The following is a 20,277-nucleotide window of genomic DNA, read 5'->3' as shown; positions in this document are numbered from 1 at the left end:
CAAAGAACCTGATGTTGCATCCTCAAATTTTGATAGCCAACTACAAATTCCGTAAATGAATGAAAAAGGCTATTATACAATGTAAGATCTCTAAGATGAAGCCATATGAATATATTCTATTTCATCGAGGCAAAAACTGATGCCAATACCATTGTAACTTTTATTTGGTCAGGGCAAGCAGAGTCATAGACATGTAACATGCAATCTGAGTTTTATAACTTTTGCCTTTCTATCAAATAATCTGGAAACACATGCAGCTCACATTCAGGCGCCCATACAAATTAAAAGGAGGTTGTACTTCGATGATTTTCCAAAGAAGCTTCAACTGAATCATGACTGGATGAGAAAATAAAATCAATTTTTAATTTCTAATATTTAAGCTGGAGAACAGAATATGAGAGTGATAGGAAGCAATAAAAATAATATTACTGCAAAAATCTTCTTAAAATTAATGCTATCATTACTTTTATTGTATACCTACATGTGCATGTTTTTTTGTAATAAAAACTGCAACAACAAAAATCTCCAATCAGTAATAATTTACAACCTTTGGTGACCTATCAGTGGGCAGAGTCTATTGTTCTTAAATTGCGGTCTACACCTCCCAAATATAAACACTCGCTGATTTTGGCAAAGAAAGTTCAGCAAGTAGCTCATTCTTCCCTTTCCTCCAAGAAACTTAATGTCAATTCAAATTCTCCAGTTTCCTCTCAGTTTTACATGACATCCACTCGGTGCCGAGATTTATAATGTTGCAAATTGTGCTTTTAGAAGCCTTCAATAGTAAGCATTCAACTCTATATTCTGTGCTTCTTCAATATTTTGCCTTCAAATCACTATCCTTTGACTAAATTAAATAAAGTAAGCAGCCTCCACACGCATGCATACACCATTCATGTAATCATGTCCTCAACAAGATTAACAGAATTGAACTTACTTCACTATTCTGTTGATAAAACGAATGGTTTGCAAGCCTCAATTCCACCAAAAACATGGTTACAGAACTCCTTTATCTTGTCAACAGATCACAATTGCCCTCTCTTCTTCTCTCCTCTTTGATTTGGTTCACAAGTCCCCTCTGCCATTTCTAGACCAGTTATGATTCTGGATAAAAGACAAATGATGTAGAAAATCCTCACATCATTCTATCCAACCTTTTCAAGTTTTTTTAGGCATTTCAAAAATTGCTTTTAACAAACCCCATAATCAAAGCACAAAATGTTTGAAGATTTCAACCATGAAACCACCTTTAGAAAGGGGATCAGAAAACTTCAGCTTAGAACGACAATATTTTATGCTGCAGAGTCTGCTAGCCTCAATCTGCACCAAAAAGACAGTTACACAAGCTCTCTTCTGTTGAAACTCCCTCTCGAGAATATTCATGCCACTGAAATCTCCTCTTCTCTTTCCTGTAAACTTCTGCATCACTTCTTCTGCCAGCCCTTTCTAGACCAACTATTAGAACATTGTATGTGCCAAATGAAATAGGAATACCTTTCCTTTTCATTTCTGAAAAGAGCTCAAGACTTTTATCAACTTCATCAGCTTGAAAATAAGCATCCATTAGAGCTGTAAACGTCACAACATTCTGGTCCATGGGTAATAAATAAAAAATCTTTGTAGCAGAAGCAGGAAGTCCAGCACAACCAAGCTTATATATCAAGAGAGAAACAAGATATGTCCCAAAGCTAGTATCAGATTTAATCATTTCTTCAACAATCTCCAAAACTTTCTCAAATGCATTGATTCTGATGAAGAGACCAAGCAGGGAGGTGTATGCAGTTCTATCAAGATTTTTCCTCATTTTTAAACAGTAATTAAATGCCATTACTGCACATGATGGCCTACAATTTGCACAGCTGGATTGCACAATAGCAGATATCAGTTCAGAATCCATTTTGATATCCTTATTAGTCATCTCACTGAGTACAAGTTCTATGGCAATCAAATTCTGTCTTTCCAAAAGATTAAGAATAATGCCCCTATCTATAAGAGATGCAGTATCAGTAACACTCGGTTCAGAGTCTAAATCATCTTCAATACCTTCAAAAGATAGATGAGGGTTTACTTCTTGGAGGAGATGATCACTCTCACAGTTAATTTTTAAAGCTTCTAGTGCTTCCAAAAATACTGCACGACGGAGAACAATTGAGTGCTCCTTCATATACTTGAGAATTTGAGTCATAGCCGATGTCTCTCCAGCTTTAGAACATTTCTGGACAAGAATATTGCATGCAGCTTTGTCTGGTTGAACTCCTGCTTCTTGCATTTTGCTCATGACTTCAAGAGCAGCTTCAAATTTACCTGAAGTTGATTGATATAAACAACTGTAAACATCTTGCGTAGTAAAATATAGACCCTTTAAGCAGACTAGAAACATTTCCACAACTACCCTTGGAAAATGACAACAGAATAAACTGAATCAACCAAAACTGCTAGACAGGGAGCAAATTGAGTCCAACAGAATATTCTAAAAGGATGATAACCATGGAAGTAACATGATATGTTTAAGATCAGTATCCAATATAAACTAATACAGAGTCAGATAGATTCCTTATCCGACGCTCAGTTGGGAAAATAAGAATTTTATGTCATGAGGATAAATGTTGTCTTGAGCATCCCATGTCCCAAGAGGTTCAAGCCATTCTCATGACTTACTTGAAACATAAAACAGATCATAGAACAGTAGTTCCCACTCATTCCAACTGGATTATGTAAACTACCAGAAGAATAAAGCATGAAGCTCGACATGATTACAGGAGGGATCCAAAAAGATTGCAGAGGCATAACTAGTTCATGGATCACTTGGGTTGTGATGAAATGAAATTGAAACAAGAATCAATGCAAGATCTATTGGAGCAAGAACGAAAATAAGAAAACAATTAGGACAAATGGAATATGCAACAACCCCAAGATGCCTGTACCCATGAAGGCAAATGAAAGATTTTACTCTTTCAATAAGGGACATAAACGACACGAGCTTCTCTAAAATCACAAAAAACAAAAAGAACCACCTTCTTTACAGTAAGAATGGTCTTAACAAGTCCTAAGCAGAGTCTTTTTTAGGTTCATACCATTCAACAAGTCCTAGCATCATATTGAAATTCATTTTATCACACGCCTTGACACCATCCATATAAAGGATGTAATCAACGTGAAAGATTAGATTTGGAGTTATCATATAAATGTTTTCCTTTTAATTATTTTTTCTCTTCCTCTTATTTGGAGGGAAAGGAGAATAAATATAGATTGGAGGATTCGGAACATTTGTGAGCAAAGAACACAAGGAGTTCACTCAATCATCATTAAAAGCAGAAATCTGAAAATTCATTTTATGTTCCTACTTTTATAAACAAAAGATAATAATATCTTTCATCCTACACCCTAATACAACTCCCTATTCAAAACCGAGCTTTTCTCCATCCAACTACAACATATAATTATGATATTTATAGAATAATGATCCCAATAAGCAGTAGTCGTCTAATATAAAAGAGCCAATGTTCATGATTAGACCTTTGATTAAGTGGGTTCTTGAGTTCCTCTCCTTTGATTCTAAGGCACGACTCTCATTCCCTTCAATTTTTAGGTAATGGTGGAGTGTTGCTTGTTAGCATAACATGCTAACAAAAAGGAAAAAAGGACACCAAAGATTCTTTGGACCTCAAAATAAAACAAAATAGCTTCATTTGCATCCAAAAGACAGCATAATTTATCCCACAAAATTATTTTCTACATCATCCCTCATGCCATAACCATAACCATCAAGCCTTGACCTAACTATAGTCGGCAGAACCGTCTCGAACCGAGCAGTTTGAGGAGTACCGAGCTGTACCGACAACGGACTGAGACGGTTCCGACAACCGAAATGAAAATCCATCGACGGAGGGAGAGAAGGAGAAGGAAAGAGAGAAAAAGAGAGAGAGTGTGCGGGGGAGGGAGGGAGAGGTAGAGGAAGGAAGAGAGAGAGGGTCGCGGAGGCTAGCGAGCCGCACAGAGGAGGCAGAGCCCCTCGTCCGCCTCCTCCGCACGAATCGCCAGCCTCTAACAGCCCTCTGTCGGCCTCCACTCCCTCTCTCCCCCTTCTCTCTCTTTTTCTCTCTCCCATTCTTCCTCCCCCGCCTCCTCTACTGTCAGTATGGGCCCGGCAATGGTACGGAGGCGTATCGACCTTGCCGCCGGACAACCGGTCCGAGCTCCGGTTCCGGCACAATAGATCTTGGTCCTAACTATTTGTGGTCAACTAATTCACTAATCATTCTTGTTAAGATCCTATCTAAAAATTCAGGCATTTTGATGGATGGATCCAAAAGTATATAAACACCACAAGAGTCCTTGACTTATCCAAAGTGGGACTATTATTCCTTAACACCCCCTCTCACATGTAGAGCCCGATGGATAGAACCTGGAATCTAGAACAAGGGGTGACGTGTTGATTAGTAAGTGGGAGCGTGGAAGTTTTGGCAAGGAAGAAAGATCAATGGGCTCAAATACCATGTTAAGATCCTATCTAAAAACCGAATATTTAGATGGATGGGCCTAAGAGTATAAAGCACCACAAGAGTCCTTAACCCATTTGATATAGGATTATTATTCCTCAATACGCAGCCTGTTGTAAAATAAAAGGATAAAGAGATTGGAGACAAGAAAATAAACAAGATACAGAAATTGTAGAAAATTAGTTCTTCAGGAACTAATAGTATTTCTCATTCCTTTTTATGCCTTTCTTTCTTTTTCCACTTGTGTTCCTTTCATCCTCCTCAAGGTATCTTTTTATAGGCCTAGGGTTATAATGAGGAGATATAATAGTGATAATGAGGAGATATAATAGTCATAATCACAAGACAATTAAAGGACAAGAGAAGGTGAAAAGGTGGATGAATGTAGACATACCCAAGGGATAAGGGGCACACCTAGGAGTTACAAAAGATGGAAAACCCAAGAGGTGGGAAAACTCAAGAGGTGAAGTTTAAGTGGTCATCCACCCACATACGGTGGATTCATAACACTCCCCCTTGGATGACCACACACAAAGAACATGCCTCGTTAAAACCTTGCCAAGGAAAAATCCAGTGGGAAAAAACCAATGGCGAAGGAAAAAGAGTGCAGTATTCTTGTGTACCATCAAGTGCTTTAGGATTGCCTCATTAAAACCTTGCAAAAGTAAACCCAGTGGGACAAAACCTTAGCGAAGGAAAAAGAGTACAACCAGTACAAAACTTCAAGTCCTTGACTCCCCCTGAAAAGTGCATGATCAAATGTCTTTAAGTTGTCGCATTCCAATGTTATGCACAATCTTCTTAAATGTTGCAGTTGGCAATGCCTTGGTGAATAAATCTGCCAATTGTTCACTTGACCGTAGTCAATATCACCTTTCTCCTGAAGTTCATGAGTATAAAAGAACTTAGGTGAAATATGCTTCATTCTATCACTTTTAATATAGCCTCCTCTAATCTGGGTGATGCAAGCAGCATTATCTTCATACAAAACTGTTGGGCTATCATTGATTGTGGATAGACCACACTTTTCTCGAATATGCTAAATTACTGATCTCAGCCAAATACATCCCCGACTTGTCTCATGGATAGCAATAATTTTCGAGTGATTCGAAAAAGTAGCAGATAATGTTTGCTTCACAGATTTTCATGATATAGCAGTACCTCCACAAGTAAACAAATATCCTGTTTGAGATCGACCCCTGTGTGGATCAGATAGATAGCCAGCATCTGCATATCCAATCAATTGTGAGTTTGATCCATTAGGATAAAACAATCCCATATTAGTTGTTCCACGGAGGTAACGAAGTATATGCTTGATCCCATTCCAATGTCTTCGAGTTGGAGTAGAACTGAATCTTGCCAATAAGTTGACTGCAAAGGCTATATCAGGTCGAGTGCAATTTGCAAGATACATTAGTGCACCAATAGCACTCAAATATGGTACTTCAGGATCAAGAATTTCTTCATCCTCTTCAGAAGGACGAAATGGGTCTTTCTTCACATCAAGTGATCGAACAACCATTGGAGTATTCAAAGGATGAGCTTTATCCATATAAAAGTGCTTCAGGACTTTTTCTGTATATATTGACTGATGAACAAAGATTCCATTTGGAAAATGCTCGAGTTGTAGACCGAGACAAAATTTTATTTTTCCAAGATCTTTCATTTCAAACTCATTTTTCAAATAAGTGGCGGTTCTTGTGAGCTCTTCAGGAGTTCCAACAAGATTAAGATCATCAACATAAACCGCAACAATAGCAAATCCGGATTCTAACTTCTTAATGAAAACACATGGGCATATAGGATTATTCTCAAATCCCTCCTTCAATAAATATTCGTTGAGGCGATTATACCACATGTGCCCGGATTGCTTCAACCCATATAACGATCTTTGAAGCTTGATAGAATACATGCTTCGGGATGTACTTGAATTACATGCTTCAGGCATTTTATATCCTTCAGGGATTTTCATGTATATATCATGATCCAATGATCCATATAAATATGCAGTGACCACATCCATCAGCCGCATATCTAATTTTTCTATAACTACCAAGCTAATCAAAAATCTGAATGTAATTGCATCCATAACGGGGGAATAAGTTTCTTCATAATCAACCCCAGGTTTCTGCAGGAACCTTGTGCAACAAGTCGTGTTTTATATCGCACAATTTCATTATTTTCATTGCGCTTCCGTACAAATACCAACTTATATCCAACGGGCATTACACCTTTAGGAGTTTAGACTATAGGTCCAAAAACTTTTCTTTTTGCTAATGAGTTTAATTCAGCCTCAATAGCTTCTTTCCATTTTGGCCAATCATTTCTACGTCGGCATTCTTCGATGGTCTTTGGCTCACTTTACTCATTACCATTGGTAATGCTAACATTACTTCTGGTAATGTCAAGAGCCACTTTAAATGAAAATATGTTGTCGACAACGGTTTTATTTCTATCCCATATTTCTCCTGTGCTTACATAATGTATTGAGACCTCATTATTTTCAAGTATATCTTCCTCTTCAGGGGATAACTCTTCAGAAGGTTCCTCTTCAGGAGGTTATATTTCTGGAGATTTTAGAATGGGAGTTATGGTCTCTTCAGGAGCACCAACTTTTATGGTCTGTTTTGTGGGTATGGCCTCTTCAGAAGTGCTAGTTTCTTTTCTTTGTACTTTTCTCTTTCGGAGATTCTTATCTTTCGACCCAATAGGTCTTCATCGCTTCCGAAGTGCCTCAGACTCATTCGCTGCTTTATTTGCAAGTTGTCTTTCTGGGATCTCAATCCTTGCTGGAGCATTAACAGCTGGAATATGAGATTTTACTACACTTCTGGTGTCAGTAAATACATCCGGTAATTGATTTGCAACACTTTGCAAGTGTATAATACTCTGAACTTCCAGTTCATATTGATTTGTATGAGGATCAAATTGAGATAAGGGTAAATTATTCCAAGTGATTTCACGTCGTGCTTTAGGCACCGACTTTTCTCCCCCTAAAGATGGGAAGATTGTTTCATTAAAATGACAATACTCAAAACGTGCCTTAAACAAATCTCCTGTAAGGGGCTCAAGGTATCTAATGATAGATGGAGAATCAAAACCAATATATATACCAAGTCTACGTTGAGGACCCATCTTAGTGCGTTGTGGGGGTGCAATTGGAACATACACAGCACAACCAAAAGTGCGAAGATGAGCAATATTTGGTAGTTGACCAAATGCAAGTTGCGAGGGAGAATATTTATGATAAGCAGATGGTCTAACCCGAACTAATGATGCTGCATGCAATATAGCATATCCCCAAGCAGAAACAGGTAATTTTGATTTCATAAGCAAAGGTCTAGCAATCAACTGAAGTCTTTTGATAAATGATTCAGCTAAACCATTTGGAGTATGTGTATGAGCAACAGGATGTTCAATATCAATTCCAATTGACATGCAATAGCTATTGAAAGCTTGAGGTGTAAATTCACCTACATTATCTAATTGGATTGTCTTAATTGGATAATCAGGGAATTGTGCTCTCAATCTGATTATTTGAGCAAGAAGTCTAGCAAATGCAACATTTCTAGTAGAAAGAAGACAAACATGTGACCATCTAGTTGATGCATCGATCAAAACCATGAAATATCTAATGGTCCGCATGATGGATGTATAGGCCCACAAATATCTTCATGAATTCTTTGTAAAAATAAAGGAGATTCAACAACAAGTTTTGAGGGGGATGGCCTAACAATCAATTTACCTTGAGAACAAGCAGAGCATGGATAATCACTTGGTAAAAGAATCTTTTGGTTCTTTAATGGATGCCTAAATGAATTCTCAATAATTCTCCTCATCATTATAGAACCTGGATGTCCAAGGCGATCATGCCAAATCGTAAATATCTTTGGATTAGTGCACTTTTGGTGCATCACAACATTTGATTCAATCATTCTCATCAATGTATAAGACAACCCAGATGAGAAAGCAGGCAACTTTTCTAAAACGAGCTTCTGACCCGAATTCATTTGAGTAATAAGAAGAAGCTCTTTGTTGCCTTCATCGATGGTTTCAATATGATAAGCATTACGACGTATATCTTTAAAACTCAATAAATTTCTTCTAGACTTTGAAGAAAATAGAGCATTGTCAATACAAAATGTTGTGCCCTTTGGCAACATGATATATGCTCTTCCGGATCTTTTAATTAAATTCGATGAACCCGATATGGTATTGACATTGGCATTGCTTAATTTTAAGCATTGAAAATACTTCTTATTTGTAAGAATTGTGTGAGTTGCAGCACTGTCTACTAGACAAACATCATCACCATTCAATTCATCAGTAAGACCCATGCCTCTACAAAGATGCAAAACATATGTAAAACTTTATTACTCAAAATATAACATAAAGTCTTACAACATGATAAAGAAAAATGCACTAATTAAAGGAAACACTTCCACCACCAATCAAATGATCAATTCTACCACTAGGATCTTCAAAGAAATCAGAAACATCAAGATGAGTAATATCAACCCCATTAGAGTTTTTGAAATGTGTTGATGGTTCAGCAAAATTTGTTTCAATTCCTTTTTCTTTTTCTTTCAAAGAAGCTTGGTAGAGGTCTGCCAAATGCTTAGGCGTACAACAGGTACGCGACCAATGTCCATTCATACCACATCTATAACACACATCTTCATATTTCTTTTTATTCTGGGAGCCTTCTCTTTTATCTGAGTTATTCCACTTCTGGTTATTCCACTTCTGGTGGTACGGTGCATCCCGCTTGTTAATTCTTCTTTTGGTGATTTCACTTCGGGTGCCACCATGATAATTTTTTCTACCACGTCCTCTCTCATATCCACGATTCTTTTGGAATGATTTATCATTCGCTTCAGGGAATGATGTGCCATTCGCTTCAAGGAATGGTATGGAACTAGTGGGACGAGATTGGTGATTTTTTAATAAAAGCTCATTATTTTGCTCAGCCACTAGAAGACAAGATATAAGTTCAGAATATTTTGTGAACTTTCTCTCTCGATATTGCTGCTGCAGGAGCACATTTGAGGCATGAAAAGTAGTAAATATCTTCTCTAACATATCCTCATCGGTGACTTTCCCACCACATAATTTCAAAAGTGAGCTGATTTTAAAGAGTGCAGAATTATATTCACTAACACTCTTAAAATCTTGCAACCTCAGGTGCATCCAATCATATCGAGCTTTTGGGAGGATTACGCACTTCTGGTGCTCATATCTCTCCTTTAAACTATTCTACAAAATGAGGGGATCTTTTACCATTAGATACTCAGTTTTCAATTCCTCATGAAGATGGTGCCGAAGGAAAATCATTGCTTTAGCACGATCCCGCAGGGACGCTTGATTTTCTTCCTTTATAGTATTTCCAAGGTTTATTGCATCAAGATGGATCTCAGCATCAAGGATCCAAGATAAGTAATTCTTGCCAGAAATATCAAGAGCAACGAATTCAAGTTTGGTAAGATTCGACATTCTCTACAAACAAGAATCATAGGATTTGTATCATGTAATATTCATATAAACAATAATATTGTTCTATACTTTCTTCAAGAATAAAGGCATGATACACATTGCAAAAGAACAATATGACCATTCCATGTCAATCATGCAAAACACAAATTAGATATTGAGAATACTAATTTGAGAAAGAAACTTATAGAGATTGGAGAATGGCACAAAAAAAATCTCTTGTAAAAGGAACACCACGTACTTCCACAATTGGTAGAGCCTTCGTGCTGATAACGTGTTGTAAAATAAAGGGTAAAGAGATTGGAGACAAGAAAATAAACAAGATACAGAAATTGTAGAAAATTAGTTCTTCAGGAACTAATAGTATTTCTCATTCCTTTTTATGCCTTTCTTTCTTTTTTCACTTGTGTTCCTTTCATCCTCCTCAAGGTACCTTTTTATAGGCCTAGGGTTATAATGAGGAGATATAATGGTGATAATGAGGAGATATAATAGTCATAATCACAAGACAATTAAAGGACAAGAAAAGATGAAAAGGTGGATGAATAGAGACATACCCAAGGGATAAGGGACACATCTAGGAGTTACAAAAGATAGAAAACCCAAGAGGTGGGAAAACTCAAGAGGTGAAGGTTAAGTGGTCATCCACCCAAATACGGTGGATTCATAACACAACCTTAGATGTTACATTCTTTCTAAGAAATTTTTGATAGCTTCCATCCATATTAGCTTAGGTCTTCCCCTTCACTTTCTAGCCCTTGACATTGACCCTAGCGCCTTTCACAACCCGTGCTTCCTAAGATTTTCATTGCAGTTGTCCAGAGAAACATTTTATTATATGCCTTTCCCATGCAATATAAAAGGAAGGAATCTAGTTGACTTCAAACATAAACAGAATCCAACCTACTAGAAGAGGAAGCAACCTCATAGATATCTTCTAAAAGAAGCTGATAAACTCTCGAATTTTTTTATCTCTGCTATCCATAGCATAGCCACTATCATTAACATATATAGTTTCCAGCAATAACTATTGATAATCACACTTACAAAATAACACACCTCAAGTAACTACCTACAAACATACACCCATGGTACCCAATCCAACCAAGTTAAATTACAGATAACTACCTCACACCACTAAAACCTAAATCTAAAAATATTACAAATTTAATATTGTCCCAATATCTTCTAATAAAATAAGAGGATAACGTTTCAAACCACCACACCACACCCCGCTCCCGCGCACCACGCCAAAAAAGAAAGAAAAACTCTATCCTCAACGTTAATCTTTTGTGCTTCAGTGGAGATGGCCACCGCCATTCCATCATTGCCTGAGTCAAACTGGAGCAATTCGTACACCTCCCCGATAGAGTCATCCCTCACACTTAATACACGGCCAATTCTCATCTAAAGCCCAGATGAAAATGAATTCTCAAACGAGAGTCAGTCATAAAAAAGAAGCTCAAAATTATGAAATGAATTCTCAAACAAGAATATATTCTTCCAATAGGATCATTTGGCTATCATATTTGGAGATCTTGAAAAATCAAAAAAAAAAAAAAAGAAGGTATTCAGCAAAAGTGTAACACAACACATAACTCGGGGGGAAAAAAAACTTTCGCAAAAAACTACAATCATCAACTTTCAAAGAATAAACTGAACGACTCACCAGCTCCGGCGAGATACTCCATCAGAACCGTGTACGTGTGGCAATTCGGCGTCAGCCCGACCTCGAGAATCTCCCTGTAGACTGCAGCAGCCTCCTTGGGCCTGTCATGATCAAACAGGATCTTCATGAGCGCCGTGTAGGAGACGACGGTCGGGCGGCACCCCTGCCGCATCATCTCGTCCCACGCCTGCACCGCGCCCTCCAAGTTGCCATCTTTCGACAACCAATGCATCAAAGAGGTGTAAGTAGCCGCATCGATCGCAATTCCCTTCTCCTGCATTTCATCGAACACATGCCACATCGACGACATCCGCCCGGCCTCGCCGAAGATGTCAAGCATGGTGGTGTATGTGAAGTGGTCGTGCTTGAAGCCCGGGAGCCGAGCGGCCCAGTTGAAGAAGAGCCAGGCCTTTTCCAATGGGGGGTGGGTCTTGAGGACGCGGTTGACGGTGAAGGAGTCCCAGCGGACGGCGAGGTGCCGGAGCTCGGCCTGGGCGTCCTCCCACGGGGAGTAGCGTAGGATGGAGGAGATCCTATGGATGGTGGAGCGCATGTAGACAGGTTCCGGGGGTTTGGGGTCGGGTTTGGGTGGGGTTTTGGAGCGGGGATTGAGGGCTTTGAAAGGGTTTGGACGAGGGGAGGGCTTCTTCTTGGGACGGTTGGAGAGGAGGGTGGCGAAGGCGCGGCCGTGAGGGGTCGGAGGCGGCATTGGACCGAAATGGAGAAGATTGCAAGCTGGGATAACTGGAGAATAGAATTTCTATTTTTTCAAATTCTTCTCGAACGGCCAATAACCAACGCCAACAACCAGACTCATACTTCAATTTTGCTACTTCCTTTTTTTTTCTCTTTTTTATACAACAGCGACTTATGCTAATCATCCATAAATACTGCTAATAAAGTCGGGAAAAAAAATGATGAAGAAAAAATGAAACAGACTCATAATTCTTCCAAAAAAATCTAGAATCTTTTTCGAATATTGTGCAACGAAGAAGGCGAACTTAATGTTGCTTTCATTGTTTACGACTATACCTCCAAAAAGTTATACAGTAAAACTTTGTTGATAATCTAGCTTGCTCCCAAACATTTCTATTGCAACTCAAGTCTAGCACATATCTCAAAGCATCAAATGATCGCAAGTAATCTCACCATCCAATGCTTGATTAGTAGGCTACAAACCCTAATGACACCTCCCTTACTGTTAGATCCAATTTGATGTCATTTAATGATATGCCCCTAAATACGAGATTTCTACATCCATAAAACCCTAGTCATGCACTCTACATATCGCCTCCTTTTTACACTGCAGATGTTCGAATTCCAGTGTTTTTAGTTTCCAAATCCTTGGTTGCCGGGGTCTTGGCATCCGAACCCTTCGATGTCAAATATTTTTGGCACTCAAAGGCTCAAAATGTGGAGTCCTAATTCTCCGACTCATTTAGCTCTAATCCTAAGTTCTTAGCATCTAAACAATCCAACATCATTGATATAGCATTCAAATCAAATTTCAAATTTTGGCACCCTTGAGACCATCCTTGATCTCATGGAATGGTCTAACAACATTTAAGTATTTAGATGCCAAAAGTTGGGTATCCCAAGTTTCCAATTTGGATAGTTTAGCACCTGATGTAGGTTTCAAATTGCAAAGATGTTCAGCAGCTGGATATTCAAACTGTCATGGTTTTAGCATTCAGAATCTAAGATGCCAACTTTTTGGCGTTGGAGCCTCCTCATCCCATATGTTTCAATTGCCTCTGATTTTTCAAATTAGATAAGCTTACCATGTGGCCTCAATAAATAATAATAGTCATCCACTCTCTCCCTCTCATCCTTGGTCAGTCACTTCCAATTTCCCAATCCTATGCATCCAATAGGGACGGGGCGCTTCGAGAGGGTTGCGCTGCAACTTCAAGAAGGATGCGCGAGTGTTGAAGTAGGTCCTGGAGGATTATTGCGAGGCATCTGGGCAGCGGGTGAACGTCCACAAGTCCGCCATCTACTTCAGCCCCAGTACAGAGTTGCGGGTTCAACAGGAGATCTAAGCACTCTAGGCGATGAGAGAGCAGGAGGGGCCCTGGGGCTATCTAGGTGTTCCTATGTCCGAGAGGAGACTGCGCGTATCTGAGTGCATGGAGGTGGTGCAGCATGTCAAGGAGAGGCTAGAGGGCTGGAAGCGGCTTCACTTTTCATGATGGGTAGAGTCACCTTGGTTAGATCGGTCCTATCTTCCATGTCGGTTTACCTCATGTCTCACACTATTATCCCGAAAATGGTGCTGGCAAGGATCGAGCGGCTTTTCTGGGGATTCAGCTAGGGGTCTCTCGGCGGGGGCCATGGGATGCACCTCATAGATTGGGAGTCGATTTGTCTTCCGACTCGAGCTGGCGGGCTAGAGGTGTAGTCTCTCTTGACGAGGAGAGAGGCTTTGATCGCCCGGCACGTGGCCAGATTCATCCTGGAGCCCCAGTGTTTTTGGAGTCAGGTGATGGCGTCGCGATATGGTCCGGCTCGGATTGGCGAGACTCATGCCAAGAGTCGGCACTGCTCCTCCTTATGGCAGGAGATCGACAGGAATGTGCCCTTGATTTTGTCTCATTGCAGGTGGCCGATAGGCGACGGATAGAGCGTGGATGCGGTGGCAGACTCCTGGGGTGGACTTACTTTCAGTAGGGCGGTAGACGACTATGGTGAGCATCGACGTCCCGAGAGAGCTGAGAGTGTGTGACCTCCTGAGGCCCGATGGGGCGGGCTGGGATACTACCCGCTTAGCCCAGTTATTTGGTGATCAACTTGCAGAGAGGATCCAGTCAGTACCAGTTCTAGTATTTTTCGGCCCTGATGCGCATGTATGGAGCACGACATGCAGATCTAGAGTCCAGGTTGGCGATATTCTCGACCTCATCCAAAGTGTGCCGGACACAGGGGTCGACTGCGGCTGGGTCCGACGGTTTGGTTTGCATCCGAGAGCAGCATTGTTTCTTTAAAAGGTGGCCTGGGGCAGGCTACTGATGAGACTAGTTCTGTGGAGTAAGGGCATGTCAGGCGGATGAGTCAGTGGACCATGCACTGTTCCAATGCCACCGTGCCAAGAGGATTTGGGAGATTGCTAAAGTCCCTCTCGGTAGCTGGCGCGACTTGACGTCCTTTCTGCAAATGATCAGGCAGTGGGCGGCATCACCACACTTCAGGCAGACGGCTACCGTGGTGACTTATGTGGCGTATCAAACCTGGCTGTCCAGGAATACCTGGACGTTCGATGAGAGCTGGTTTCCTCCTCGACTTGTGGTTGAGCGAGCTTGGAGTCAGGCAGCTGAGATTATTCAATCATACTTGTTGGATGGACCCTTGATAGCTCGGGACACTTGGAGCTCCTCCTCTGCTCATGAAGCGCTCCGCACGATGTTCTTCACCTAAGAGCCCCCACCCTCAAGCTTCCTCGAGGTAAATTTTGATGGGTGTGTACTGGATGGCGAGAGCAGTAGAGGGGCGGGTTTCATCATCAGAGGTCCGGACTCCAGGGTTATTGCGGCGGGGGCCGCCAAATCTTCGACATTTCGGTTCCGAGAGCGGAGCTGAGAACAACTTGGTCGGGTTTGAGTTATGCCCGATGGTTTTTGTCTGCATGTGCTATAGTACTAGTGGGTGACTCCACAACAGTCATCGATTGGATCCAACGGAGTGTGGGTGGTGCAGGCGACAGCCACCCGCTTCTTAGGGACATTCAGGTTATGGTATGTCGGGGGATGGTCGTTTAGGCCAAGTATGTGTATCGTGAGGCCAACAGGGCTGCGTATTAAATAACCTCTTATGGGCTCGTTTGGTTCGCAGGAAAAGAAGGGGGAAAGTGTGGTCAACGGAAAAGTAATGAGATACCTCTTATTTGGTTAGAGTTTTCAAAGGAGAGACGGAAAAGTTGTATTTCTATGGAAATATGATTTCCACATTTCATGGGAAAGTTACTTTTCCATGAGGCGGGAATCACTCCATTTTTATTTTTTTCCTGAAAAGACCCTTCAGCATTAAAGAAGCATTAAAAACCTAATTTTTATTAAGGATATAATAGGAATTATACATAACTTTCCCAAGAAAGTGGATGGTCAACCAAACATAAGCACTTTGAAAATTTGTCACTTTCCTATGGTCAACCAAACATGCCAAAAGTACTTTCCTATGCATCCTCTTCCTAGGAATCTGCTTTCCAGGAATCATATTCCTAGGAGGAAAAATACTTCCCGTGAACCAAACGAGCCCTATGTGGCTAACCATTCTGAAAAAACCTTATGGCTGGTGGAGGAGGACTTATCTGGAGTGCTCCGAAAATTGTTATCTTTTGACTCTTTTGGGTGTATCCGTATCCGCCATGTATAATATATCCGCTTTAACAAAAAAAAATAAAAGAAAAAGAGGGCAGAACTATAGAGGAGGGCTTATTTCTACTAGTATGTCCCAAGAGCTAAGCACGCCTCATCTTCATTTGCTCTATTCTCTCTATCTTCCTATTCTTTCCATATGTGTACTTTATTCACGCCTCCCATTCATGCACTATAATAGGATATTCGCCTACTTAGTATCTTTCCAAAGGCCTATTTGGCTAATCCAGCAGTATTAAGCTAAATTTTCTGCTAAATTCATGAATTGGACCACTAATTTGAGCATGGTTCTTGTCAACCCCACCTCTAACCCAAATCCTGTAGAAAAGAAAAAAGGGATCTTCATGGATCTTTCTTTTCTTCTTATAGACCAAAAAGACCGCAAGCTAGGACTTAAGATAGGACTTGGACAAGCTCTTAGAAGATGCAAGCTGGGCAAGCCAACAATTCCAATTCCTACAGGAATATCCAAACAGACCCTAAAGATGACATTTGGTGACCCAAATGGGATCACCATGGTGATCCTTACTCCGAGTTAATCTGATCCCGAATGATATAAGATTATCAGATTCGGTATACTATATTCTAATGATTAAAATTTTCGAATATCCATGAGCAACTTGTTTGGTATTCCATGGGCATCCAAGATCACTGACCATACAATACGAAAACTACCTTTGATATATTCCATAAAATATATTTTAATCATATAAAATATATTATAATAAATTATTAATATATTTATAAATACATTAATTCTATATAAATATATTAATTATTATTATAGAATTAATATTTTTAGTTATACTAATATATTATTATTTTAATACTGATATTTACTTTGATTAGAAAAATAAGGCAAATAAAAGTAATATATTAAATAATTTCATATAAAGTACAATGATATGTTTCTATTATAATTTAAAACTATAATAAAAAATAATATGATAATAATAATATATTAGAATATAATATATATCATAAAAATAATATATGTAATATTGATATAATTAATATATATTATTGATATAATATATTAGGTATCCTGATATACTATTTTTTTTTATGGATTGAGGGGCATGTTTGTCTTTAAATTTCATCCTAAGATTGCTACCCTAGTGTGATCTTGGATACTCGACCTTAAGAGTAGATTTTCTATCACTGGTTGAGCAGTGATTTGTAATCGCTGCCATGTAGCATCATCATGGTATAACTAAACCCGGCGATCTCATTATTTCCACCCATATCACCCTTGATTTTGGGATGATCACGGTATACCAAATGTCCCAAAAGGAGTTTTTCTTAATTAGGAGGAGAAGAGAGCATACTGTATTTTTTAAGAAAAATGAATACAGAGAATTTGAATTTGAAAAGAAATCATATTTTATAAGAGAAATTATATAAATAAAGCAATGACCATTATTTACATTATAATATATCACTAATTAACACTAGACAACATGTTATAACCCTCATTATTTTTCTTGTTATTACACATGACAACATGATTGCCGAAACGGATATATTAGCCCTAATAACATTACAATAGCCATGATATGTTTAAAAAAAATAACAGCCATTATATTAAACCTTGATAAAGCTACCTCATAGTCAAGATTCAAGGACACGTCCACTCTAGGTTCATAGAGACCAAAAAAAATCTTCCCTTTGTTTAAAGACCTAAACGTCCTGACATGTAGGCTTCTACCGTAGAAGCTAATGTTGTCATGGTGACTATCGAAGGAGCTCCACAGAAAGCAAGTTGTAATTCAGTATTCATGATGAAGTGTTTCGAGCCTCTTCTCTTTCTTTGCTAATGAGCAGGGGCTATTTTACTTATGGGCATCCATTTAATTCGTTTCCTGGGTGCACTATTGCTTATGCATGGAGTCTTCTTCTTCTTCTTCTTTTAATTTGGTTTAATGCATCACTACATTGTCTCATGATCACTAATTATCAAAGAACTCTATTTTTTGAAAAATTAGCCTAAGTTCTGGTTCTAGATATAGCGACAACTTCTGTAGGAATCACAATGAGATGCATCTCCTAGTCTAATAATGGGTGTTTTTGCACTACAAAAGACAACAAGGAAAACTGAAATCAAACCACATGGGATAGGAAAGGATTGATCAAGATACTGCAGTTCCTTAATTTCAAGGTTAGGAAAATTTGATTATTGTAGCTTTCCTCCTCTTAAACAACTTCATATAGTTGAGTTATTATGTGAATGTTTCTACTAGCATCAACTATTTGCAATATGCTCTTGTTGGACAACGGGGCATGTTTTGTTCTTCTGCATATAAATTTAGAGCCTCTCATGCACTTATTTGTTTATTTATTCAAAGTCCAAGGGCACTGAGATCATTTTATCTTAACACTAGTAAATATCCCCTGTATCTGAAAAATGACCTTCCATAAAGTTAACATCAGATAAATCTTTACTGTAATGAAGTGCTAACTACAAGTCCCAGTATTGGGTGTTTTGGCACTATACCAGCAGAGAAACTGAGCTCAGACCATATCTGGTGGAAAGGGATAAATATTGACACTATGGCTCCTTGATTTCTGGGTTGGACAAGTTGGATCATAGTAGCATTCCTCATCTTAAAAAAACTTCACATTATTGAGTTATTAGGTGGATTTTTCTAGCAGAATCAACTAGTTGCAACATGTTCTTCTTGGGCATGTTCTATTGCTTTTTCTGAATAGCAATTTAAAGCCCCTTATGCACCACCTTTTAACTTTCCTTGCAATAGAATTAAGATCATTTTGTCCCGGCTTAGCCAATTTAAGTAGTAATTAGTAGCCCTTATCTTTGGAAAATTACACTATGCTCCTGATATATGGCAACTTCTTTTACAGGATCATATAGAATGCATCTCAACCATGATGAAGTTCTAAACCATAACATCCCCCTTGACCCCCAAATTGGGTATTTTGGCACTATACTGAAAGGCAAAACCAAAACTGAATGTCCTGAAAATTTTATACATTGAGTTTACATGTGGATGTCTCTTGCAGCATCAACAATTTTGTGATATTTTCTTCCTATGCATGTTTTGTCATTTCCTTTTAGAGATAAATTTATTCCTACATAATGGTATTGGAATCATTTTCTCTCAGGATCGCCAATTTCAGTACTAATTAGTGACCCCTACCTTTAGAAAATTACTCAGTTCTGGTGCTAGATAAGGCAACAACTTTGTAAGCTTACATGAGATGCTTATCATCTATAATGAGGGGTTAAATCATAATATATCCCTTGAACCCAATATTGTGATTTGGCACTATACTAGACAAAGGAAAACTGAGCGCAATCCCCATGGAATGCAAAAAGAGAGAAAAAAAGTCTCCTTGATTTCGAGTTTAGAGTGACTTATCATAAGAAAAATCCTCATCTTCAAAAAAACTTTATGCAAGCGAGTTATCATATGAATATTTCTTGCAACTCAGACATTTTTTATTTTTTCTTTCTAGATATAAATTTAGAGCTACCGCAGGAAAACATCTTTAAATTCTGCTGCAGTTTTCTTATCTTCCATTCAATTTTCCACTTTTGCGCCAATTGCTCTATCGATAGGACACATCACTTGGGACCGTCTCTTGACTCTTGATACAGTCACAAATGCCAGCAAATTGCATGACAATAACAAGTATAACATACATTAACCGCAATGACCAAGATCACTGTACTAAAGAACTCACAAACCATGCATTAACACATCATATTCAGAAGACCACAACCCATATCAATCCCCTGTGGAGAACCTGCTGTCTAACAAGCAAAAGAGTACATGCAAACACCAAATGTTTTTTTATTAAATATTCATCATCTTAACCTTACACAGTTCTTAGTTTTAGAAGCTTAAAGCGATCTATTAAAAATGTTTAGTTATATATAAGACATGGCCAACGATTGGTGGAACTAGAAACATCCGAAGGCCAACTAATGATATAGAGCAGTGCTGCAGTTAAAAAGCATAAAGTTGCTCGCTAAGTCATCTCTAAATTTCACCTGGGATACCATCAGCCAGCACCATCAGAGAGACTCGAGGCAAACAAGTAACACTAGATCTGAAGAGTAAAACTTGTTGCCCTTAGTCCACAACATTCATGAACCAGAGCCCTCCCCGTAAGACTAAACAAGTTCTGATCGTTTTTAAACTCTCTTTCCAGACCATACACAGATGGCTTGCAGAGTCTAGCTTGATCAGCACCCATCATAAGATACAGCATAATCCAATCAATG

At 39.0% G+C, this 20,277-nt stretch overlaps 1 protein-coding gene across 1 annotated transcript; it reads right to left on the bottom strand.

Annotated features, from left to right (window-relative positions):
* Positions 1-425: 425 nt before the first annotated feature.
* On the bottom strand, positions 426-12,561 carry LOC103718955 (pentatricopeptide repeat-containing protein At2g01390). The gene is made up of 2 exons (XM_008807978.4): positions 11,659-12,561; positions 426-2,304 (listed from the first exon to the last, which is right to left on the bottom strand). Exons 1-2 carry the CDS (start codon positions 12,365-12,367, stop codon positions 1,316-1,318), a joined length of 1,698 nt encoding a protein of 565 aa, XP_008806200.3. The 5' UTR covers positions 12,368-12,561; the 3' UTR covers positions 426-1,315.
* Positions 12,562-20,277: the final 7,716 nt, after the last annotated feature.

This window comes from Phoenix dactylifera, chromosome 15, assembly GCF_009389715.1.
Source record: "Phoenix dactylifera cultivar Barhee BC4 chromosome 15, palm_55x_up_171113_PBpolish2nd_filt_p, whole genome shotgun sequence".
NCBI classification, from domain to species: Eukaryota; Viridiplantae; Streptophyta; class Magnoliopsida; order Arecales; family Arecaceae; genus Phoenix; species Phoenix dactylifera.
This window is presented reverse-complemented; position numbering and strand designations above follow the sequence as displayed.